Genomic DNA, 24513 nt, shown 5'->3' on the forward strand with positions numbered 1-24513 from the left:
GGGGCTTGCAGGAAGATGGAATCTATCTGTTGCCATGCAGGGAACATGTAAATTAGTTATAGATTACAACCTCTAAGCATTTCTGTTACATCAATTACCGGGCGGGACTGTGAAAGTGGTACGTTTGAAACAGAAAGCAGCAGAGAGCTCAGAATGATCCTTGCCACCAAAGAGTTCGACTGATCCCACTGCTTGAGTTTCAGGCAGTTTTAAATGTGAGCATGGCCTATCTGCTGCTGTCAATCAACAGGCACACTGGAACAGATAACGGGACTATCCCACTATCCTTTCAGGAAAATATGAGACAACCAGTAGAGGAATAACTAAACCGTCACAAGGGGTTGTGAGGGTGTTCATTATTAGTAAATTGTGCAATGGAGTAGTTCAGATTAATCAGAATTTAAATATATTTTTCTTAAACTGTGGTGAATTGAATTTGGAAATTTGATTCGACTTCAATTCTGCGCTGCTTAAATTCTTTGTGGAATTTGCAGAATTGTTCAAATATACCAGTCAAAAGTTTGGAAATATTACGGGTTTTTTTTATGTTTTTGAAAGTAGTATCTTAATCTCACCAAGATTGATTGATTTATTTTATCAAAAATACAGTAAATACAGTTATATTGTGAAATATCATCACAATTTAAATTAACTGCGTTCTGTTGTAATATATTTGAAAATGTAATTTATGGTCAAAGCTGAATTTTCAGCATCTTTACTCCAGTCTTCAGTGTCACATGATCCTTCAGAAATCATTCTAATATGATGATTTGCTACTCACAAAACATTTTTTATCATTATTAATGTTAAACACAGTTGTGTTGCTTAATATTCTTTGGATAAAAAGTTGAAAAGAACAGCATTTATTATAAATAGGATTTCAACTATAATTTATTATTAATTTCATAAATGTCTTTACTGTTTTTTTTATCAATTTAATGTGCCTTTTCCAAATAAAAGTATTAATTTACTTTTCTTTTCTTTAAATCTAACGTTCCCCAAACTTTTGAATGGCAGTGTGTCATGCTTTCAAAATAATAATAATAATAATAATAATAACAGCTAAAACTGTTTTCAACACTGATAATTATAAGAAATTATCTTTGATTGATTTCTGAAATATCATGTGACACTGAAGACTGGAGTAATGATGCTGAAATTTCAGCTTTGATCACAGGAATAAATTACATTTTAAAATGTATTACACCTGAAACAAGTTGATTTAAATTGTAATAATATTTCACAGTATTACTGTTTTTACTGTATTTTTGATCCAATAAATGCAGTCGATTGAAGGTTGATTGGGACACTTTTTGCCATTGAAATATATATATATATATATATATATATATATATATATATATATATATATATATATATATATATATATATATATATGCTTGTCATCACTATTGTATATATTATATATATATATAAAATACTGCTTGTCACTGTTACACTAGTCAGAAGTATCTGCAATAGCTATTAATATATTGAGCCCATCAAATGTAACAATAATATGCAGTTTGTTACTGCATGAAGTAGGCTAAATAAAACAATAGCTTTTTAATACCTTAAAATTAGCTTGGTACTTAGTTGGAGAAACTGTCTTTAAACTATTAAAACGAACAGCAGGTTGCGGTGAGGCGACTCTTCAACAATAACAGTTACTTCACCTCTGTCAGTCATTTGCTCCGGTAAGTGACGGATCTATTTTGAACGGGAGGCTGGACAGATAGAAGAGCGTCACACAGAAAGCAAAGACACTGGGGGATAAAACACACTGTCCTCCTCCTCTACAGTTCACGGAATTTACCTGTTTTCACGCGGATATTTTCGCATGCCAGAATCGGATATTTATGAACATCTGCACCGGGTTACACCATCTAACTTGAGGAGAAAAAGGTAAGAGCCGATTGTTTGGTTTTGTTATGAAATTCTGAAAGGTGAAACAACTTTTAATCTGAGGGAAGACTTCTTTGTCGGTTTTTAAATTATTAGGTGTATTTTATTAGAGAAAAGTCGCACATTCAACAAGTTTGAACTGATTATGTTTCTTTATTATTTGTGTCGCATTAAGTCTAAAATTAAACATTACATTGCTTTAAATGTGAAAACGATTTCAATTTTTTTTTCATTAAAGAGAGACCCACTGAGACAAACGTCTGTCGCTCTTTGAAACTAAATTTACAGTACAGAAAAAATGCCATTGACAAAAACATACATGTCCTATCACACAGCAGGTCGTATCTCTTCTACAAATGGACATAGTGCAGACAGAGCCCGACAGCTGAGGTTATTTTTGGGACGGGCAGCTCAGGGTTGTGAGGTGTCAGAGATGGCAAATGTCATGCTTTTCAAAGTCCAACATCCCTTTGTTTAATTTTGTAATACTGGGATTTCACCTCATCAGTAAAACTGACATTCTGTGGTCAGATTTCACTAGATTAGCCACTGTACTGTTGGAGGTAGTAGATGTAAATTGTTGACCTTTTTAAAGCTGTAGGTCAATATGAGAAGTGTCTTTCCAGGTTATTTTGCATTTGTTTTTCTGTGTAAAGTTCTGTCAAAAGTGGACAATGTTAATGTTCCCTGTAGTTTGTGGCTTTTAATCCATGTCCATTTGCTTTGAGGTAATCTATATATTAGTGTACCCCCAAACATTTACTAAATAAATTCAAAAGTAGTTGACTAAATATATCAATGGCGTGTCCTGCACTACACAGACTTTTTTCTTGATTAATGCATGAAAGTGTTCTTGACACTGTGGCATTATTATGGTATATAATGTGGATGCTTGTGTAGTGTCACCTGACAGATGCATAGAAAAAGTTAGATTCTCATACTCCCTTTGAACAAGGCCTATACACTAGACTCTATTGATTCAATACTAATTTGTGGTTGGGAAACAGGAGAGCTTTGAGAGCATCTCTAAAAGTAGGCATCTCTCATTTCTCAAAATGTCTATTTCAGGACATGGTTATTTGTCATTAGCAGATTATTCAAACTGACTTGCAGTATGCAGCTTTCCAGAAATGTCCTGGAGTTGAGTAGCAAGATGGTGACAGGGTGCAAATATGTATAACTTTATAATCTCAAGTTCTTATGTTTCTCCTCTATGTATTAACCACAACGTTTATTCTCTACTCATCTCTACAGAAAGCAGTAATGGATCAGAATCTATTTGGTGGGGCTCCACGCTTCCTAACTCGACCCAAGGCCTTCTCGCTCTATGTGGGACGTGACGCCTCCCTCAGTTGCACTATTGTGGGAAACCCTGTACCCGTAGTAACCTGGGAGAAAGACAAACTGCGTCTTTCTGCAGGGGGACGCTTCAAAACAGTTGATGATGGTGACGTTTACCGACTTACCATCTACGATCTAACTCTAGATGACAGCGGTCAATACATGTGTCGTGCCAAGAACAACGTCGGAGAGGCGTATGCAGCTGTGACCCTGAAGGTGGGATTGCCGGAAACGGTGGTAGATCGTGCTCCAGTGTTTACAGTGAAGCCCGTCTCCACCCGTGTGGGTCTAGGGGGTGATGTTACCTTCTATTGCCGTGTGGCAGCCCATCCAGCACCCAACTTTGACTGGGAAAAGGATGGCCGCTACCTGGGTGAGACCAACCGCATCAAGGTAACCTCAGAAAATGAATCCAGCTCCTTGAGGATCCAGAGCGTCAGGAGCTTGGACAGTGGTACCTACACCTGCCGTGTGCAGAACTCCATTGGCCGCGCTCAGTCCGCTGCCACTCTGGTGGTGGACCTTCAAGATACTCGTCTCCTGAATGCAGACAAGAGCACATCCCTCCTCTCGCACATGCAGAAGCGGAAAGAAGAGATGCGGAAGGATATCTCGTTCTACCGCACCATGGAAAGCTCCTCAGCCTCCCACACAACATCATCTTCCATGATTACAGAGGAACTTGGAAGCTTGGGACTCGCCCATGACCAGGAGCAGAGGGTTTCGGCCTTAACCAGCATGTTGCCCAAAGGTGTGTTTACCCGAACATGCACTGTGACCGAGGGTAAACATGCAAAGCTTAGCTGTTTCGTCACAGGCCATCCCAAACCTCAGATCATCTGGAGAAAGGATGGGGCGAACATCAGCGAGGGCCGCAGACATGTTATGTATGAGGACCAGGCTGAGAATTTCATCCTCAAGGTGCTCTACTGCAAACAGAGCGATAATGGGCTGTACACCTGCAATGCATCCAACATGGCTGGACAAACCTATAGTGCTGTGCTAGTGATTGTCAAAGGTAAGAATAATGTCTGGGGGTATTTATATTTGGTCAATGTATGCATCTTAATTGATCCATTTGCTATTAGATTGAGTATTTACATTGCATTCTGTTTACACTTAGGGTGTGTTCACACATGGCATGTTGGTCCGATTAAAACGATCCCAGGTGCGATTGCTCTGTTAGTGCGGTTCATTTGAATTGCCATCTGAACCCTGGTGCGCACCAAACAAGCGGCCCGAGACCGCTGAAAAGATGGGTCTCCATCCGCTTCCAAACGAACTCTGGTGTGATTCGAATGATATATGAACGCAACGGACCACGAAAGATATATGAATGTAAACGAACCATGCGACCCTAAAAAGGACAGAATTCTTTATTTTTTTTCTCATCATAGTCACGATGTTGCCCATCACAGTTCAGTACAGGCATCAGAACTACGTCTCCTCACAGCAGATCTTCGTTTGCGTGTTTTACGGAGGTATTCCTGCCGCTGTCTTGACTCCTTTACACATTTTATAAGCTCTTCATGAGTTCTCAGCTAGTCAAAATACCATCATATGTAGCTACACACACACAACAAGCGCATTTATCCAAGCACACAGCATTGTTTTGGATGTTCGGTATGTTCCGTCTCATAATAGGCAATACGTCATAGAAGCCGACCAATCAGGTTGTGAACGTATCCCTATGCCTTTAGGTTCAGTATCTTTTGGTTCGTGATAAAAATGGCAATCTGAATGCTATTCGGACCAGGACTAAATGGGACCAAACAAACCAAGCAAACTGAACTACATGTGTGAATACACCCTTAGATTTTTTACAAGAAGATGCTAATGTGGGCCATAAAAACCTTTGTCTATTGTTTGCAAAATCCCATACTCTGACTCTGGGTTCTTTCTGGGAGAAGTAACATTTTCGTTTGTGGCTTGATCAACCAGATGCATTCATACTTAGCTGAGGTGGTTTTAGTTACCGGATTGCTGTGTGTCTCAAATGTGTCTTGGAGGGTTGGTCTTTTCCAAGAGCAATAGCCAATCAGTAGCCAATCACTTTTGCCGTTAAAAACCTACTGTCAGTATTTACAAAATGCAAGTTTACAAAAAGGGTTATTTTTTTGACTGACCTTATTGCATACGCCTTTGTAAGAGTTTCCCTTTGAGACGCAAAATTTATGGGAGGAGAGTATTTAAATGAATAATGCAAGGAGATCTACTAAGATTTGCGCTAGTCAATTATTATTATTATATACTAGCATTATTTAACGGCCAAAAAAAGCATGTCTTAAACCAGACGCTAATTTGAGCTGCTCTTGGTAGATTGCGCTGGTCTGGCTGCGTCTGCGTTCTTTAATTTGCGCACCGTCAGTAGTATTTTGGGGGGAATTGCACTTTCACGCTAATTTGCCCTATTTAGTAAATCTGGCCCCAAGTGTAAAAACCTTTTGGTTATGTCACAGAATGCATCTTGAGTTCATAATGAAAGTGCAATCAGGATGAAAGTTTCTCTTTAGAACGACACAAGTACAGTGGTTTACTAAATCATGTATCAGTCAGTGAGTGTCATTATTTTATAGAGTCTGGCAGATAGGAGCACTACTACATCAGCACAATAACGACCATGTTAAAATACAGTTGGCCCTATTAAACCACCAACCTTCAAACTGAAATTGTATCAACTAATGACAGTCATCTTTGCCTTCCAGCTCATTCTCTGCTTAGCAAAGTGTTTGCAAGTGTTCGAACAGGGTGTACCATTACACCTATTTTCTGCTGGTGATGATTAGTTCACAGTTGTTGTGATGGCTAGTTGCAAACTCACTTCTGACGCCTTTACGTGGGCGTATTTCCAAGTGATGTCTACAGGGATTGAAACATTAATCTGTATTCAAATTCTTTGTTCACTAAGCCTACATTAAAACAATGATTTTAACAGATGTTATACTATACTTTATACATTCTATGTGCAGAGTTCTAATTATAGACAGTGTAGCAATAGTATTTTGCCACCTTGTTCCTTGGTCTTAATCTCGACTCTCATGCCACAGGCACCTTAGAGAAAGGTCACAGAAACTTAGTTGAATGCCAGTCCACCATTGCAGTACAAAGTTCAGTGACGTCCCCGTGTAGGGATTAGAAGGTGAAGTTCATGACATTTAAGGCTGTTTTTGTGTAAACATGTTCAAATTTCTGATGACTGTCTTGGTGGTAAAGTAGAGCCAAAGGCATGGTGTAGGCCTATCTGTTGGATACAAACATATTAACACCTTAACTTCCACCCCCCTTTTTGAGAATAGACGTGGAAATGCAATATCCAAACTTAAATGTTTGTAATTCAGGAATGTTTAGACCTATGTTTGGTCTTGTTTTAAAGAATACGCTCAGCAGAGTATTGCTGAAGTGAAAGCAAAAAATGGAAGTATAAAAAAGTTATGGAAGTTTAAATTTAGAGTAAACAAATGTGCTAAATATTTTTATTTATATATTTTACAAAATAATTTTGACTCATATTACTATAAAATCAAAGCCATATGTCTAACCAAGTTGTGTTCCAAATTTGAAGTTGATATCACAAAAATTTAAGTTCCCATGAGATTTTGTTTACACGCTGTACCAAAAATAGCCACCAAGTGTCACACATTCCATAGATTTTTTTATGCATTCTCCAGTAACAAATTAATAAATGTCTGTCCAAATATCACAAAACAGTCACCAAATATGGAACCTTGAGACTGTCGATGTGTTTTGTCTCAAAATATTTTGATTATAAAGTAGTTCAAATAAATTTGTAATATGAAACCTGACACCGCCCACTAGGGGAGGAGCCCTCTAAAAGAAATTAAAGTGCCGTTTCCATGGTAATGTGACGTCCAATTTCAAAATGGTTTTCACAGGATGAATTTGGAGTTCTTAAGCTTTCAAATTATTGCTAAAATATGTGATATGAAAAAAGACGATTAAATAAATAGCGTCCCACAGTTAAGGGGTTAAACAACATATAAAGTAAAAAATGTATTTATTTAATTTGATGGCCAGCTTTATTCTTTAGGCTTATATTCATTGCTGATGTCACTTGTTTAAGGGCGTTTTTACAAGTTAATTTGAGCATTCTTAAGTGTCTTTTGCCAATATGTGTATAGTGTATGTGAAAACCCCAAATTATCTCAGACCCACCCACAAACAAACTGTAGTTAAGGATTTAGTTTGAGTATGGTTCATTTATGGGTACATTTGTGGTCTACTTTTAAGTTCACATACATTGTGAACACCAAAAGCACTGTAGTACCTTTCTGGTTCACTTTAAATGAACTGAGTTTGGGGCATTTGAGTAGTACTATATATGGGAGCACCCTAACATTTATCTTTGTCTTCTTGGAGAGCTAATCAATATGATGAAACCACATGATGGAACCAAATTATGACTGTCAGCTAAAAAGAACTTAGTGTATATGTCTTCTGTATATTCACTATATTCAACATGTCCTTGCCAGAGCCAAAGATTCCATTCAAGAGAAAGCTGCAGGATGTTGAGGTGAAGGAAAAGGAAACGGCAACTCTGCAGTGTGAGGTACCAGTGTCGAACACAAAGGCTAGCTGGTTTATGGAGGAGACGCGTCTGGAGGAAAACACAAAGTACCGCATGGATGTGGAGGGTACCCTGCGCCGCCTCACTATTCACAATGTCACCACCAACGATGATGCCGTCTATATCTGTGAGATGAAGGAAGGCAGTCGCACCGTGGCCGAACTCACAGTGCTGGGTAAAATCTTTGAGAGGAAGCCCATCACCACCATTCCAATACGGTTTACTTTATGTCTTTATGTGAGTTTTGTTCTCTATTTTCAGGCAACATCACTAAAAAGCTGCCGAGGAGGACAGTGGTGCCGGTTAGCGATACTGTGATCTTCTGTGTGGAACTGGAGAAGCCAGTAGATGATGCATACTGGACCAGGAATGGGGAGAAGCTGAAAGAGGACTCCCGAATTATTATCGCCCGCATTAACAGACAGTACACACTGACCATTCGTGAATGTACCGCAGAGGACTCTGGTGAGGTGGCCTTCATCGCCCACGACTGTAAGACCTCCACCCGCTTCTCTGTCACAGGTGAATACATTTGTAAGACCACAACCTTTCAAATGATTTTAGAAGAGGTTTTTGCATTCTTGTGATTCTACCACAAGAATCACATTAGCTACTATGTGGTGGTACTCATACTCCATTTCTTTGATGGAAAAGCAACACAATTGCTTTTTCTTTAACCTTATTAACAATCATTTCAACTTTGACCTCAGCACCGAGGAAACACCCTCCAGATCCCCCAGTTGAGCCAACGGTGCGGAACAAAACAGATTCATCGATCACACTGTGCTGGTCTCCACCGGACAGCGAACGGCCTGTGCCCATCACTGGCTACTTCTTGGAGCGCAGGAAGGTGGGAGCCCAAACCTGGATTAAAGTCACTAGTACGACCCTGTCTAGCACTGAATATACCATCAGTGAAATCCCAGAGGAGGCCAGCTATCAGTTCCGTATCTCAGCGGTCAATGATTTCGGTCAGAGTGCCTACTTGGAGGTTCCTGGAACATTTTATCTTGGTGAGAAAGGCTTTGTTGTTTGCTGTGGACATTCATAATATACACTGCCCGGCCAAAAAAAAAAAGTTGGGTGTTTGGATTTGAATAGGCGAATGCTTAAGAGTCTATGACTGGATGATTATTGCTGTGGTTACTATGTTTCTGTCATGTTATATGTTTGGGAACAGTGTGTAGCTTTTCATTTCTTAAACAACCATGTAGGAAGATGCATCATGGCTATATTACAGGATGGCAATTTCAAGATTCATCAGGCTCAGACTGTGAAAGAATGGTTGGGAGGGAGCATGAAGAATAATTTTCACACATGAATCGGCTCCTCTGAAATTCATTGAAAGTCTTTGGGATGTGCTGGAGGAGACTTTACAGAGTGCTGGACTCTTGCATTGACCTAAAATCAATTTTGGTCATGATCTTGTATTGGCAATGCAAGAGTCAAGCATTCTGTAAAGTCTACCGAGACTTTTTTTTTGGGGGGGGTGGGCAGTGTATTAAGCAATATAAAGTTAAATAAATCAGTATATTCTAATAAGTATATTGTAATTTGTTTGATCAGAGCCCACAGCGTCAGTGAAGACAGGCCTGATGAGCTGCAGTGCATATGCAAGTGAAGAAGCCACCTTCACTGTGGAGCTCTCGGGTGTATGTTCTGGCTCCTGGACCATAAACGACCGAATGATCCGCAGCGGATCTGAGTATCTGATCACACGCTCGAAGACCACACACACGCTGGTCATCAGGGAGGTGTCCATGGCACTGAACGGGGCACAGGTCAAGTTTGTGGGTGGCGGATCTCAGAGCGTTTGCACACTTACTGTGAAAGGTAAGAAAGGAACAGTTTCTAAAATTTAAAGCACAACAATGTTCCTGATTTTTTTTCTTATTGATGTTTTTTAGCTGCACCTTCACGTTTCACCAGTAAGTCTTCTCAGGTTGAGGTATTCACTTTCAGCAAGCACTCCTCTGCTCAGATGCACACGGAAGTGTCCGATTCAAGTGTCCAGGTGACAAAATGCATGTTTTGCAAAATACAAGTAAAATGTGTAAAATATACATTAAGTATTTTACTTTTCTAAAAATGCTTTCTCCTATCGGAGTTTGTATTGTCCAACTAGTAGCACAATTGTCTTTGAGATGCATTGCCCATACAAAACAAATGAAATCCAAATATCTACAGTAATAAATGTGTGAACATGATGGGTAATGTACTGTCTGTGCTGCAGGTTGTTTGGATGAAGAATGGGAAGGAGCTAAGGATGGGTAAAAAATATGAAGCCACAAGTGTGGAGCGCAAACGCATACTGACAGTCCACAACGTGGACCTTGAGGACGTGGGCATTTATGAATGCATGTGTGATGGCGATAAAATGTCTGTCCAACTTGCCCTTAAAGGTGAAAAAAAAATTCTCTTCACTTATCGACCTTCAGTTACTTTAAGTTTTTGTATGGCCTCTCTATATATTTCAGGCTTAAAATAGAATTAATTATACATATTAAATATGCTTTGGTGTGAGATTACTATTTTTGATGTGCTCTCAATGCTATGTAAGACACTACTGTATATATAAAACTATTAGGATACAACATTTGGCCAAACAGGATGAACAATTTATATTTAATTTAGCTAGATTTTTCGAAAATAATTGAATGCTCCTTGCACTGATAATTAACAAAACAATTTTAATAACTATATTTATCATTTAATTTTGTGAACATAATATTTTAGCAGCAAAAACCTTAAAACCAACATTTTTTTTACTTAAAAACCAACATTCACAGTATTTTACAGTAGAATTACATGCATTTTATTTTATTTTTTTATATATAATAGATTTTTCACTGTATGGTAGCCAATAATATTTTTTTACAATAGCATTTTATATTATTTTTCCATTCAAATGCCTAACATGATCAGTGCAAAAACATTTTTAATGTATATGTTCTGACTGTTAGACTTATATTTACTGTCAGTTCCTGAACTAATAAATGTAAATCAGGAGAGTTTCAGTTGTCACATCTGTTTGTTCATTGTCATATTCATTGTTTATTATACCATGTATGGTATGTTTTCTATAATCCATGTCATATTCCTAATCATGTTGAAATCACTGAAAGGTGCGGCGTCTAATCCTCCATTTTACCCTAACAGAAGAACCAACTAAGTTTGTTAACAAGCCGAGGGCTCAGCCCCAGGAGAGTGACGCTCTGGTGGGCGACGTGGTGTTGAGCTGTGAGGTTGCTTCTCCTGGAACCACTGTTGTGTGGAAGAAAGAACAGATAGAAATAACGGAGGACAAGAGGACAACTTTTATGTCTCAGGGGACACAAAGGAAGCTGGTCATCAGGGGTGCCAAGCAGTGCGATGAAGGACACTACTCGTGTGAGACGGCAGAGGACAAAATGACATTCCTGGTCAAGATAAAAGGTAAGACTATGCGCTAATTAGTCTGAAACTAAAAATTTAAATGAGCAGGATTAATCAGACATGCCACAATACCTAATTAATGTCATAACTTTATGGTTTTTTGAACAGTGAAGCTAAACGCTAAATGCTTCTACTGCTAATATATGATTTAATATGTGAAATTAAAAGTTATACCAGCCTTGTATAAGTTATATTAAAGTTTAGCATGTCATTTATCATGCCTTTGTCAGATCTTATTGAGGACAGTAATGGTCCTTTTAAGGTACAGCTCTTTCCGAGAAGTATTGTTTGCAGTCTCAAAACCTAACCTTGAATACAAACAATTCTAGATTAGTTTCTGGGAAACAGTCCCTTAGAGGTTGTTGAAATTTGCACAAAACATTTATTATTAGGGCGGTGTGTTTTGGTCCATTTTGGAGATGTTTTTTGCTGGATTTTTTTGCTGTCCAGAACTACTTCTTTTTTGATGTTTCACTTAATGCATAAATGTCCTTTTTAGAAACTCGGGCTGCTTTCTCCAACAAAGACTCTTATCAGAAAGAGGTGAAGGTTTCAACTTCCCAAAAAGCCACACTGAGCTGTGAGGTTTCTGACCTCAAGACTGAGGTGAAATGGTTCAAGGATGGCAAGCAGTTGAGCTCTAGTAAGACTGTCCACATGGAGTCAAAGGGCAAGAGCCGTCAGCTGGTGCTGGAGAACGTGGAGAAGAAGGATGCTGGAGAATATACCTGTGAAGCTGGGAATGAGAAACTGCTCTTTAAGATTCAGGTTGAAGGTAAGAACAACATGCCATTGTTTTGTCTTGTTTTTAAGGTCCCAGTGACTTAATCAAACATGACCAAAGCAAAGTTTACATAAAACTGAAAGTAGTTTCTGATACTATATTCCTAAATCTTGATTTCTGCACCAGACATTCAAGCCGCCTTCTCTAACAAGGACTCTTACCAGAAGGAAGTCAAAGTATCAATTTCCCAGAAGGCCACACTGAGCTGTGAGGTTTCTGACCTTAAGACCGAGGTGAAATGGTTCAAGGATGGCAAGCAGTTGAGCTCCAGTAAGACTGTCCACATGGAGTCAAAGGCCAAGAGCCGTCAGCTGGTGCTGGAGAACGTGGAGAAGAAGGATGCTGGTGAATATACCTGTGAAGTTGGGAATGAGAAACTGCTCTTCAAGATTCAGGTGGAAGGTAAGAACAACATGCCCGTGTTTTTTTTGGTTGTTTGTTTTTTTAAGGTCCCAGGGACTTAATCAAACATGACCAAAGCAAAGTTTACATAAAACTGAAAGTAGTTTCTGATACTATATTCCTAAATCTTGATTTCTGCACCAGACATCCAAGCCGCCTTCTCCAACAAAGACTCTTACCAGAAGGAAGTCAAAGTATCAATTTCCCAGAAGGCCACACTGAGCTGTGAAGTTTCTGACCTCAAGTCTGAGGTGAAATGGTTCAAGGATGGCAAGCAGTTGAGCTCCAGTAAGACTCTCCACATGGAGTCAAAGGCCAAGAGCCGTCAGCTGGTGCTGGAGAACGTGGAGAAGAAGGATGCTGGTGAATATACCTGTGAAGTTGGGAATGAAAAGCTGGTCTTTAAGATTCGGGTGGAAGGTAAGAACACCATGCGAGCATTTTGTTTTGTCTTGTTTTGTTTTTTTAAGGGTCCAGTGACTTAATCAGACATGACCAAAGAAAAGTTGACATAAAACTGAAAGTAGTTTCTGATACTATATTCCTAAATCTCTTGATTTCTGCACCAGACATTCAAGCCGCCTTCTCCAACAAAGACTCTTATCAGAAGGAAGTTAAGGTTTCGGCCTCCCAGAAAGCCACACTGAGCTGTGAAGTTTCTGACCTTAAGACCGAGGTGAAATGGTTCAAGGATGGCAAGCAGTTGAGCTCCAGTAAGACTGTCCACATGGAGTCAAAGGCCAAGAGCCGTCAGCTGGTGCTGGAGAACGTGGAGAAGAAGGATGCTGGTGAATATACCTGTGAAGTTGGGAATGAGAAACTGCTCTTTAAGATTCAGGTGGAAGGTAAGAACAACGTGCCAGTGTTTTTTTTTTTGGTTGTTTGATTTTTTAAGGTCCCAGTGACTTAATCAAACATGACCAAAGCAAAGTTTTCATAAAACTGAAAGTAGTTTCTGATACTATATTCCTAAATCTTGATTTCTGGACCAGACATTAAAGCCGCCTTCTCCAACAAAGACTCTTACCAGAAGGAAGTCAAAGTATCAATTTCCCAGAAGGCCACACTGAGCTGTGAAGTTTCTGACCTCAAGTCTGAGGTGAAATGGTTCAAGGATGGCAAGCAGTTGAGCTCCAGTAAGACTGTCCACATGGAGTCAAAGGCCAAGAGCCGTCAGCTGGTGCTGGAGAACGTGGAGAAGAAGGATGCTGGTGAATATACCTGTGAAGTTGGGAATGAAAAGCTGGTCTTTAAGATTCGGGTGGAAGGTAAGAACAACATGCAAGCGTTTTGTCTTATTATTTTTTTAACGGTCCAGTGACTTAATCAGACATGACCAAAGCAAAGTTTACATAAAACTGAAGGTAGTTTCTGACACTATATTCCTAAATCTTGAATTCTGCACCAGACATCCAAGCCGCCTTCTCCAACAAAGACTCTTACCAAAAGGAAGTTAAGGTTTCAGCCTCCCAAAAAGCCACACTGAGCTGTGAGGTTTCTGACCTCAAGACTGAGGTGAAATGGTTCAAGGATGGCAAGCAGTTGAGCTCCAGTAAGACTGTCCACATGGAGTCAAAGGCCAAGAGCCGTCAGCTGGTGCTGGAGAATGTGGAGAAGAAGGATGCTGGAGAATATACCTGTGAAGTTGGGAATGAGAAACTGCTCTTTAAGATTCAGGTGACAGGTATGGAAAACCTCCTTGTGATTGTCTATTGGCTTGCTCTTTCTTTTTTAGTTTTTCTTCTTTATGGAAGATACCAAAATTACAATAGGTCACCAAAGATTAAGAAAAGCAAACTTTACATATAACAAAGGAGTTTGATATATGCCTTGCATTTGGTCAAAAAAAGCATGCCACAAGATTTCATTAATGTGTCTTTATAGTTACTCCAATTTATGTAATTTTCTCTCTCTAAGAAGAGGCACACTAATATGCAGGGCAATGAATTGCTCGTTTAAATCTGCAATGTTATTTTTTATGGAATGATTTGCGGTTTATGATGTATTCCTACATTTTCTCAAAGATACTGTTTTCTGATATTATCCAATGCCCAACCAGACATTCAAGCGGCCTTCACCAACAAAGACTCTTATCAGAAGGAAGTTAAGGTTTCAGCCTCCCAAAAAGCCACACTGAGCTGTGAAGTTTCTGACCTCAAGACTGAGGTGAAATGGTTCAAGGATGCCAAGCAGTTGAGCTCCAGTAAGACTGTCCACATGGAGTCAAAGGCCAAGAGCCGTCAGCTGGTGCTAGAGAACGTGGAGAAGAAGGATGCTGGAGAATATACCTGTGAAGTTGGGAATGAGAAACTTGCTTTTAAAATTCAGGTTACAGGTATGGGAATGTCCTTGTGTTTGTCAATTGGCTCTTTTGAGTCTTTGTTTTTCTTGCTAATGAAAAAGTTCAAAACTACAATAAAACAGTGAAGCTTGACAAAAGCTAATTTTACATTTAGCAAAAAAGTTTGTCCTTGGTGAAAGAGACCGTTGATATTATTAACATGTGTTTGTAGATTAAGTAATGAATGTAGTTTTTCTGTTCAAGAAGTGGTAGATTTTTTAATTAAAAAGCCTTTTCTTGCTGAATTCAATGCTACTGAAAAAGTTTTAGTCTGCAATGTGATTTGGATTTGTTTCCTTAAAATATATACCACAATTCATAATCTCTTCTGGCTTTCTCAAACATCCAGTCCTTATAGTATTTGACGTCTATAACTTTGAGTAATATATTGACTCAAATCATTCTATTTTATTATATTGCATCCATGGTGCCTGCCCAACTAGACATTCAAGCTGCCTTTACCAACAAGGACTCCTATCAGAAAGAAGTCAAAGTAGATGCTTCCCAAAAAGCCACACTGAGCTGTGAAGTTTCTGACCTCAAGACTGAGGTGAAATGGTTCAAGGATGGCAAGCAGTTGAGCTCCAGTAAGACTGTCCACATGGAGTCAAAGGCCAAGAGCCGTCAGCTGGTGCTGGAGAACGTGGAGAAGAAGGATGCTGGTGAATATACCTGTGAAGTTGGGAATGAGAAACTGCTCTTTAAGATTCAGGTGACAGGTATGGAAAACATTTTGGACAGTTCATTTTGGCTCTGTGCATTTGGTCATCAGTGGTTGCTCTTGGCCACACCAAATAACCTATTCGCAATTTGCACTGAGTGAAATATGTCAAATTTTAACAATCTCCTTCGGGTCGTTTAAAAGCTGCTATGAAAATAATTATTCTATATTGTCATATTCAATGTGGCACTTAAGTATTGACTTTCTCTGCAAATTGGTCAACTAAACTCTTTGAATGAAGTCTTTATAACTTCTCATTAGAGCTCAAAACGGCCTTCACCAACAAAAACTCTTATCAGAAGGAAGTTAAGGTTTCAGCCTCCCAGAAAGCCACACTGAACTGTGAAGTTTCTGACCTCAAGACTGAGGTGAAATGGTTCAAGGACGGCAAGCAGTTGAGCTCCAGTAAGACTGTCCACATGGAGTCAAAGGCCAAGAGCCGTCAGCTGGTGCTGGAGAACGTGGAGAAGAAGGATGCTGGAGAATATACCTGTGAAGTTGGGAATGAGAAACTTCTCTTTAAGATTCAGGTTGAAGGTAAGACTTTCTAAGACCTCCGTGAATGAACAATACTCTGTCTTCCTCCAGAACATAGTCACAATTTAGTGAATATTTCCTATTTTTCCCTCAGATGTCACTACCAAATTCCAGAAGACATCCGTGACAAAAGAAACTGTGATGGTCGAGTCAACAGAGAAGGTTGTTTTAAAAACTGAGGTGATGTCAGAGAGTTGTAGTGTTAAGTGGTTAAGAGATGGAGTGGAACTAAAAGATGGATCAAAGTATGAGATGAAACAGGAAGGTCGCTCACGTGTCCTAATCGTTAAGTCCTCTGAATCCAAAGACAGTGGCACTTACTCCTGTCAGACTGCTGATGACAAGGTGGAGTTCAAGGTTCAGGTCAAAGGTAAAAGCTAATTAGCAATTTCAAAGCCAAAAAAGTTTTATTGCATGTTTATTGTGTTGTTGTTTTTTCATTGCAATTGTCTCTATACTTATACATCTGGGCCTGTATTCATAAAGATTCTAAGAGTCCTCTCAGAAAACTCCTAATTTAGCTTAAAAACTTTTACGTAGGAGTCTTAGCTTAAGAGCTATTCGGGACCGATCTGAGAGCAACTCTGAGCAAGGATATGTATACAAACGATATGTATCGTGAAAAGCACTATACAAATAAATTTGAATTGAATATAAATCCTTTTATTATTTACCATGCTGTTAATTTCCTAAGGTATTTGATTGGCTTAGAATTATAAACATTGTTCCACTCTTTCCAATTACACTGATTGCTGGCATGTCTATTTAAATGGTGGTTTGAAAGTTGGATTTAATGCAACAAACATGATCCCTGCACGATCTAATCTATAGTGTCTTATTAAGTCACTGTCATCCATTGTCTGCAACACATTTCTTCTCCCTCTTCGTCTTTATGCCATTTTCTCCGCTGCTAAAGAAACTCTTAAGCCTCTTAAAAGTCCTCGTCCGTGCTCCTAACAAATTTGATCTTAAGACCTCTTTTAAGGGTTAAGATCCTTTCTGAATTACTTTTTTCTTTACTAGGATTTTTTTGTTGATTTTAAGAGTAAACGCCCACATTACTAAGAATTTTCTTAGACTTTTGTCACTGGGAGCTACTCTTTGCATTAAGATTCTTTATGAATACGGGCCCTGAAGTTTTCAAAGTAATTAATGTAAGATATAATTGCACTTATTGAAATACTAAATCTAACTGATTGCAGACTAAATGTAATTTAATTTCCCCCCTCAATTATTCTCTGCAGAGGTACCTTTAAAATTTGTGGTGCCATTGCAGCCGATATCTGCAGTGCTAGAAAGCACCATGACTCTTTCCTGCAGCCTCAACATAGCCACAGGTGATGTCCTCTGGAAGCATAACGGCAGAGAAATCAAACCGGGCGGCAGATTCAGCATCCGCACTGATAGCACTAACTGCCTCTTGATTGTCTCTGGTGTGGCTCAGGAGGATGAAGGGGAGTACAGCTGTGAATGCAAAGATGACAAGACCACCACCAAAGTCACCACTAAAAGTAAGAACCATCAGTGTCCATGTCTAAGTCATAAATTCTCATTAAATTATCCAACACACTGTAAGATTGCTTTAAGTGATAGATGAGATCTGAGATTTTCAATCTAATTTCTCACAGCCCCACGTCTGGTGAGGTTCACTACCAAGCTGAACAATGTTGTTGCAAATGAAGGCAAAGATGCCATCTTCAAATGCTCTGTCACACCATCCGATGTGAGTGTCAGATGGCTGCGTAATGATGTTCCTATAACAGCTGGTCCCAAATATAAGATTGCTTGTGGAGGAAGCAGCTACTCCCTCACTATCATAGATGTCACTCAGGAGGACGCAGGAGAGTTCAGTGTCGATGCCGATGGAAAAACGTGCAAAGCCACACTCCAAGTACAACGTAAGGATAACTGTTAAGCGTAATGCAAGATATCGGCAGGCAAGCACATGTTTCTCAGCGCACACATATCCGTATCTTGCAGAGCTTCCTGTCACCTTCAAGAAGAAGCTTGCAGATGTGACTGTGCAGGAGCAAGACACAGTTCGGTTGGAAGTGGAGCTGAGTAAACCCTCAACAGATGTGAAGTGGATGAAGAATGGTGTGGTTCTACAGCAAGGAGGGAATCTGGAGATTCATGTGGACGGTTTTAAGCAGACTTTGGTCCTTAAGAGCGTGGCATATTCTGACAGAGGACATTACTCATGTGAAACCCTAGATGACAAGACCCAGGCCAAACTGACAGTAGAGAGTAGGGCTTCTTTTATTATGTTACACAGTTACTCTTTTGATCATAATATTTTCATTCCTTATGTTTGCTATGATGATTATATATCACCTAGTAGTTCATTAAAATTGACCATGAAAATCATTAAGCGAAATGTACATTCAATTTTTAAGTATTTCATCAATGGATTTCCATTGTTTTTTACTTTTCAGTTAAGAAGATTCAGGTAGTAAAAGGCCTGAAAGAGATGAAAGTACAAGAAAAAGAGAGCATCACTATGGAGGTGGAGCTCAGCAAGGCTGATGTAGAAGGATCCTGGAGCAAAGATGGAAAGAAACTGAAGGCAGGAGCCAATATCATCATTACAGCAGTGGGCAACAAGCACAGCCTGACTATGTCCCAGCTGAAGATAAGTGAAGGTGGAGCCATTACTTTTCAAGCTGAGGATGTCCATACTTCTGGAAAACTAATTGTTACAGGTGAGTTTGTATATTCAGGTCTTTAGGTTTATGTCCACTTATAATTCTTGCCATGCAAATATTGTAATTCAGTAGGTTAGGGTTAATGCATCTTCCAATAATTGACTTGTGCTCTTAAAGGGATAGTTCACCCAAAAATGAAAATTTGTTTAGTCACCTTCAAGTTGTTCCATACCTGTATGAATTTAATCCTTCTGCTGAACACAAGAGAAGATATTTTGAAGAATGTCGGTAACCAAACAGTTGATAAGGCCCCATTGGTAATATTTTTTTCCCATACTATGGAAGTCAATGGGGCCCAGTAACTGTTTGTTTATCCATATTCTTCAAAATATCTTGAGGAAACAAGATATACCTCATGAGAAACGTTTTGCAGTCTGTGTACGAGTCGCTTATTGTTAAAATCTAGAACAATTGCAACTGTAATTATTGGTGTTGTGTCCACAGAGCCAGCTGCGAAGATCCTCAAACCTTTACGGGATATCAGTTCTCCAGAAAAGGAGAAAGTCACATTTGAATGTGAAGTGTCAAGAGCAAATGCTGATGTCAAGTGGTTTAAGGTAAAAGTAATTTGATTTGGAATTGTTAAAAAAAGTTTTGTAGTCACATATGAATGAAATATGAATGTCATTATTGCTCTGTCAGGATGATGAGGAACTGAAGCCAGGAAAGAAATTTGGCATTCAATCTCAGGCCAACAAGCGCACCCTCCTCATCCACAAGTGTGCGTATGAGGACCAGGGCCAGTATCTTTGCAGAACAACAGATGACAATACTTCAGCTAAGCTCACTGTTCATGGTAAATTCACAATGCATGAATTCTAAGTTGGAGATACTCAAACATTTTGTAATTATATGAATAAATGATTGTATTGGAATTCTTGCAGCCCGAGATATTAAAATAGTAAAGCCACTGCAGGACACCGAGGTGACAGAGAAGGAGAGCACAACGTTTGTTTGTGAGGTCTCTCATGATGAAGTAGAGGCTCAATGGCACAAAGGGGACGCCAAACTCAAAGCCGGAGACAACATCAAGATGAGGCAGGAGGGTGAGTCGAACTGAATGGACTACGATCAAATAAACATAAATTCAGTTCCAAAAGGGACAGATCAATAACTCTCAAACTAATTTAAAACTCTCTCTCTCAGGAAGATCATACGTTCTACTCTTCAAATCTGTAAAGGCTGAGGATGCTGGTGAAATCAAGTTCACAGCTGAGAAGGCCTCTTCAACCGCTAAACTAAAGGTTAAAGGTTCGTGGTCATGTGCCTATAATATCTGCATGTATTTTGCATTTAGTGTTAAGACTAATGAACTACAGCCTGGGCTGTGTAGTGTTTCTACAGTTGTCTAACAAATCACCCCTAAGTCGCCTTATAATCATTACAGAACTGCCTGTCAGATTTGTGAAGAAATTGAGAGACAAAATCGCCATGTACAAACACCGCGCATACTTAGAGTGTCAGGTGTCACGGGCCAGCGCTAAAGTCACATGGTTCAAGAACAAGTCGGAGCTCAAACCAAGCGAGAAGCACCAGATCACCAGTGAGGACATCTACAGGAAGCTCACTATCATCGACGTGGACGATGATGATGAGGACACATACATGTGTGACGCCATTGATGATAAGACTTCATGTCAGCTACTAGTAGAGGGTAAAAACCTTTTCAGTTATGATTAAAAAAAAATTATAATAACATTTTAGGATGAAAGCACAACAGAATTCATGAAGCACAACCACACACTATTAAAGAAGAAAACTAAAAAGAAAACTGACTGTAAAAGGGTTGACAATGTAATTGCATGTTGTTAATTATTTGATAACAGTTTGTAGATCAGTTTTAATTGATCTGCAACAGACAAGTATGAGCCTTGTATGTGATTTTAACCATATTTAAAAATCTTATTTATCTCATTAATTCGTCCTTCTAACCAGGGACAAATTAATGTTTGCTTACAGTTTAAATTTCTGATCTGTAAATTTAGCTTACATGCATTTTGTTGTATTTCCATGCAGTTTCATAGGTTTTACTTTTCTAAAGTGTTTTTAAATCATTTTACTACATAAACTTTTTTTATGTAGCACATTTTTGACACAGCACTATACTGTACTTTCAGAGCAGGCTATCAGCATAGTACGGGAGCTGAGTCCTGTGGAGGTGACTGAGCCGTTTGCCGCCCACTTTGAAGTGGAAGTCAGTGTGGAGACGGTCAAGCCAGTGAAGTGGATGCTGAATGGGGAACAACTGAAGGAGAGCGCAGATATCGAGATGGAGAAAGAGGGAACCATGCACCGCCTCACTTTTAAGAAGACCAAGGCCTCCATGTCAGGCCCAGTACAGTTCACAGCCGGAAAAAGCAAATCAACAGCCGAGCTCAAAGTGAAAGGTTAGAGACTTGGTTTAACCAAGATTTGCAAAATAGCCACTCCAAAAGTGATCTAATCTGAATCTAACAATTCCAAATAAATAGGTTTTGATAATGATGCATAATAAAATTGATACAGAAATGTTAGCAATTGTAGAATTGAAATTGTTACAAAAAATGTTTAGGCTGTGTGATTTGAAGAACTTTAAAAAGCTGTATTTTGTTTTGTTATTGGGCCCTGTCATACACCCGACACAAAGCGACGCAAGTGTTTTTTGCTAGTTTCAGCCCGACGCAGTTATCATTTTCACGTCCAACGCCACGTTGTTTAAATAGCAATTGCACTCGTGCTGGTCTGAAAATGAGGTGTGTTCAGGCGCATTGTTGGCGTGTTGCTATTTTGAGGCAACTGAAAACAGTAGTATTTTTTTAGTTATTTAAAGTGCGCATTAGTAATATGCGCCTATGGGCAGGTGAAGTGTCAACGTGCATACACTGCCTATTACACAGACAGGGACGCGCAGAAGCACACAAACATTTTTATTCTTGAGAAGCATTCAGTCTTTCCACTCGCAAATTCCGGCATGTAAATAGCAAATCCACTATGGTGCAAGCGCAATTGGCTTTTAAAGGGAATGGGAGAGGAGACTCTAATTGGTTTATTGCACATTATGCCCAAAACACACCTATGACTCATTAAGAGACTAGGTACAACCCTTTTGGACCATGCACCTGGCATGCCGACCATTTTTTCCATCGTTAAACTAGTGGATAAGTGGATTTGGACACGCCTTATGTGCACCTGCGCCAGACCACGCGCTCAGCTCGTTAAAATAGGGCCCTTTATGTTTACTACTGAGAAAATGTAATGTTGTAGTATACAGTACATTTGTGAACTTTTGTGTTTATGTTTTCAAAGTCACTGTTCATTTCACCTCATAGAGCGTCCCATTGAAGTCCTTGAGCCTCTCAAGGATGTGTCAGCCAAGGAGAAGACTTCCACCACACTGTGCTGCAAGTTCTCTGCCCCACCAAAAGAAGTGCAGTGGTTTAAGGGTCAAACTGCTTTGGAGGCTTCTAGCAAGTACAGCATGAAGCAAAAGGACGCCAATGTCCAGCTGATTATACAAGCTTTGAGTGCAGAGGACTCTGGAGAGTATCGCTGTCAGGTCGGGGTCTGTGAGAGCAAAGCCGTTCTCAAAGTAGAAGGTAAAGTCATAAAGAAGGCATTCGAAGCATGGTGTTTCAAATTGCATTCCCTTTATACATCCAGCCCGTTAGGGTTAGGGCTGCTTGTGAGAGCTTGGCTTTGACTACACTAAAAAGGCATTGTATACAGTAGGTGCTGTTGGTGCCACATAATGCTCTTTAATGTTTATTTTTCTTTACGTACATAGTGCGTAAAATCCAGATCACCAAACATCTGACAGATGTGGAGGTGGATGAAGATGGTGATGCTGTGTTCACCTGTGAGGTTAACTATGCTGATGAAGAAGTCCAATGGAATCTCAATGACAAGCTGCTTTTTAACAATGAAGTCAATGCCATCACCCATGTGGATAAGACCCACACCCTCACTCTCAAGAACCTAGCACCTGAGGATGGTGGGAAGGTGTCATTCAGCGTAAGGGATGTAAAAGAAACAGTATGCCTGAAGGTCAAAGGTGAGGTCAAATGAAAATGTCTAAATAAGGCAGGTTTACAAAAATGCTGAATGTGAAAGATGGCAACATTTTTGAACAGATTTTGGTTTAATGCACTTTTTTATTTATTGACATCCAGAAAAGAAAGCTGTCTTCCTGAAGTTGCTAGATGATTTAGTTGCAGAGGAGAAGGGTACAGTGACCCTTAAGTGTGAAGCCTCAAAGCCCAGAGTGGCCCCTGTGTGGCGCAAAGATGGTACAGTCTTGTCTGCAGGCAATAAGTATGAGCTCCTCCATGATGGTAAGACCTTGGGACTGACTATCCGTGATGTCATGCAAGCTGACGCCGGGGAGTACAGCTGTGATCTTGGCACTGACCTCTCCAAGTCCAAGGTCACTGTTAGAGGTATGTCAACAAACTATTGTTTTACTGTTGGGCTACAGTGACACTGTAGTGTCATTTGTTGTAGTTTTTACATTTATGTTTTTATGAAAACAAATGAAGTTGTTGGTGTTTTTCCAATAATGCTTTTGTTGTTGACCCAAGATATCCACATTGGGATCACCAAGCGTCTTAAGTCGATAGAGGCCAAAGCAGGTGAAAACTGTACATTTGAGTGCATCTTGTCCCGGGAAAGCTCAGAGAAGTGCTCCTGGAGCCTAAAGGGCCAACCTGTTACTGATGGAGCCCGTTTCCAGATAAGCAGCCAAGGGCGCAAGTATACCTTAACAATCAAATCAGTCTCAGCTTCTGATTCTGGTGAGGTGGTCTTCGCTCTCAAAGATTTGAGCTCGAAGGCAACACTTTCTATTGAGGGTGAGTAAGCAGGGTGAAACAAGAGCGATGAATTTGAGTAAAGGTTGAACGCAAATCTGGTTTTGCTTAAGGCGTATCTTATTTTGGGGTGTAGGTGAAGTTCCTACCATATCTAAAGAGCTTCAGGGTGTTAGTGCCAAAATTGGTGAAGATGCCACATTCTCCTGTGAGCTTTCTCAATCTGGACTGGAAGTGAAGTGGTCCAAGGATGGCAAGTCTATCAGAAAGAGCCAAAAATATGAAATCAGTCAGGTGCAGACGCTCGTAAAGCTGACTATCCGCAACATCACAGACAAAGACTCTGGAGAATACAGTTGTGAGGTCACTGGCGGCCCAACCTCCAAGGCTAAACTGGAGATCAAAGGCAAGGTTTTTAAACCTAATGGTCATAATTTCTTTAAATATACAACGGAGGAAATCTCTTACCCCTAAATAGGAGATATATTTACCTTAGTGTTTCATCCCCTTTGTAGAACTGGCCAACAAATTCATTTGCGAGCTAAAGGATGCCACTGCTGAAGAGAATAGTGCTGTCTCCTTTGAATGTGAAACCGTCCAACCTGCCTCTAAAGTCACCTGGATGAAAGGAACAAAGGAGATCAAGGCTGGAGGAAGGTATGAGCTGACACAGAAGGGAAACGTCCTCATCCTCAACGTGAAGGATCTGGAGAAGAGTGACACTGAGGTATACACCTGTGACATTGGCTCTACGAAGAGTACAGCCAAATTGACAGTGAAAGGTAAGAACCTTGTTGTTTGTTGAAATGTATTAGCTTAGCTTGAAAATAATACCTTGAAGGCTGAGAATCGATTCCAGAAGCATAAAGTTTAAATTGCTTTTATCACTTTTTATTAAATAATTCATCTCTGTCAAAGGAAAAGATCTAATATAGTTGGGTAAAGTCAAGTTTTCAATGAATATGAACACGGT

At 39.7% G+C, this 24513-nt stretch overlaps 1 protein-coding gene across 30 annotated transcripts in view; it reads left to right on the plus strand.

Annotated features, from left to right (window-relative positions):
* The first annotated feature begins 1729 nt into the window (after positions 1-1729).
* Positions 1730-24513, plus strand: part of obscnb (obscurin, cytoskeletal calmodulin and titin-interacting RhoGEF b) — a 64746-nt gene continuing 41962 nt past the window's right edge. For 28 of the 30 annotated variants that reach the window (XM_079806220.1, XM_079806231.1, XM_079806244.1 and 25 more), the window contains exons 1-35: positions 1730-1905; positions 3160-4264; positions 7737-8006; positions 8093-8353; positions 8542-8844; positions 9398-9664; positions 9739-9845; positions 10065-10233; positions 10991-11266; positions 11766-12041; positions 12177-12452; positions 12597-12872; positions 13022-13297; positions 13445-13720; positions 13861-14136; positions 14512-14787; positions 15237-15512; positions 15776-16051; positions 16146-16421; positions 17296-17562; positions 17680-17949; positions 18032-18298; positions 18487-18753; positions 19201-19313; positions 19399-19552; positions 19641-19802; positions 19903-20007; positions 20144-20410; positions 20874-21143; positions 22065-22331; positions 22520-22786; positions 22905-23171; positions 23313-23582; positions 23677-23946; positions 24056-24322. In XM_079806220.1, the coding sequence (XP_079662346.1) occupies positions 3169-4264; positions 7737-8006; positions 8093-8353; positions 8542-8844; positions 9398-9664; positions 9739-9845; positions 10065-10233; positions 10991-11266; positions 11766-12041; positions 12177-12452; positions 12597-12872; positions 13022-13297; positions 13445-13720; positions 13861-14136; positions 14512-14787; positions 15237-15512; positions 15776-16051; positions 16146-16421; positions 17296-17562; positions 17680-17949; positions 18032-18298; positions 18487-18753; positions 19201-19313; positions 19399-19552; positions 19641-19802; positions 19903-20007; positions 20144-20410; positions 20874-21143; positions 22065-22331; positions 22520-22786; positions 22905-23171; positions 23313-23582; positions 23677-23946; positions 24056-24322 (9259 nt within the window). In that variant the 5' untranslated portion in view covers positions 1730-1905; positions 3160-3168. The remainder of the gene's footprint in view (positions 1906-3159; positions 4265-7736; positions 8007-8092; positions 8354-8541; positions 8845-9397; positions 9665-9738; positions 9846-10064; positions 10234-10990; positions 11267-11765; positions 12042-12176; positions 12453-12596; positions 12873-13021; positions 13298-13444; positions 13721-13860; positions 14137-14511; positions 14788-15236; positions 15513-15775; positions 16052-16145; positions 16422-17295; positions 17563-17679; positions 17950-18031; positions 18299-18486; positions 18754-19200; positions 19314-19398; positions 19553-19640; positions 19803-19902; positions 20008-20143; positions 20411-20873; positions 21144-22064; positions 22332-22519; positions 22787-22904; positions 23172-23312; positions 23583-23676; positions 23947-24055; positions 24323-24513) is intronic. The other 2 variants (XM_079806245.1, XM_079806240.1) reach the window with 1 other exon arrangement.

Source organism: Gobio gobio (assembly GCF_949357685.1).
Source record: "Gobio gobio genome assembly, chromosome: 23".
NCBI classification, from domain to species: domain Eukaryota; kingdom Metazoa; phylum Chordata; class Actinopteri; order Cypriniformes; family Gobionidae; genus Gobio; species Gobio gobio.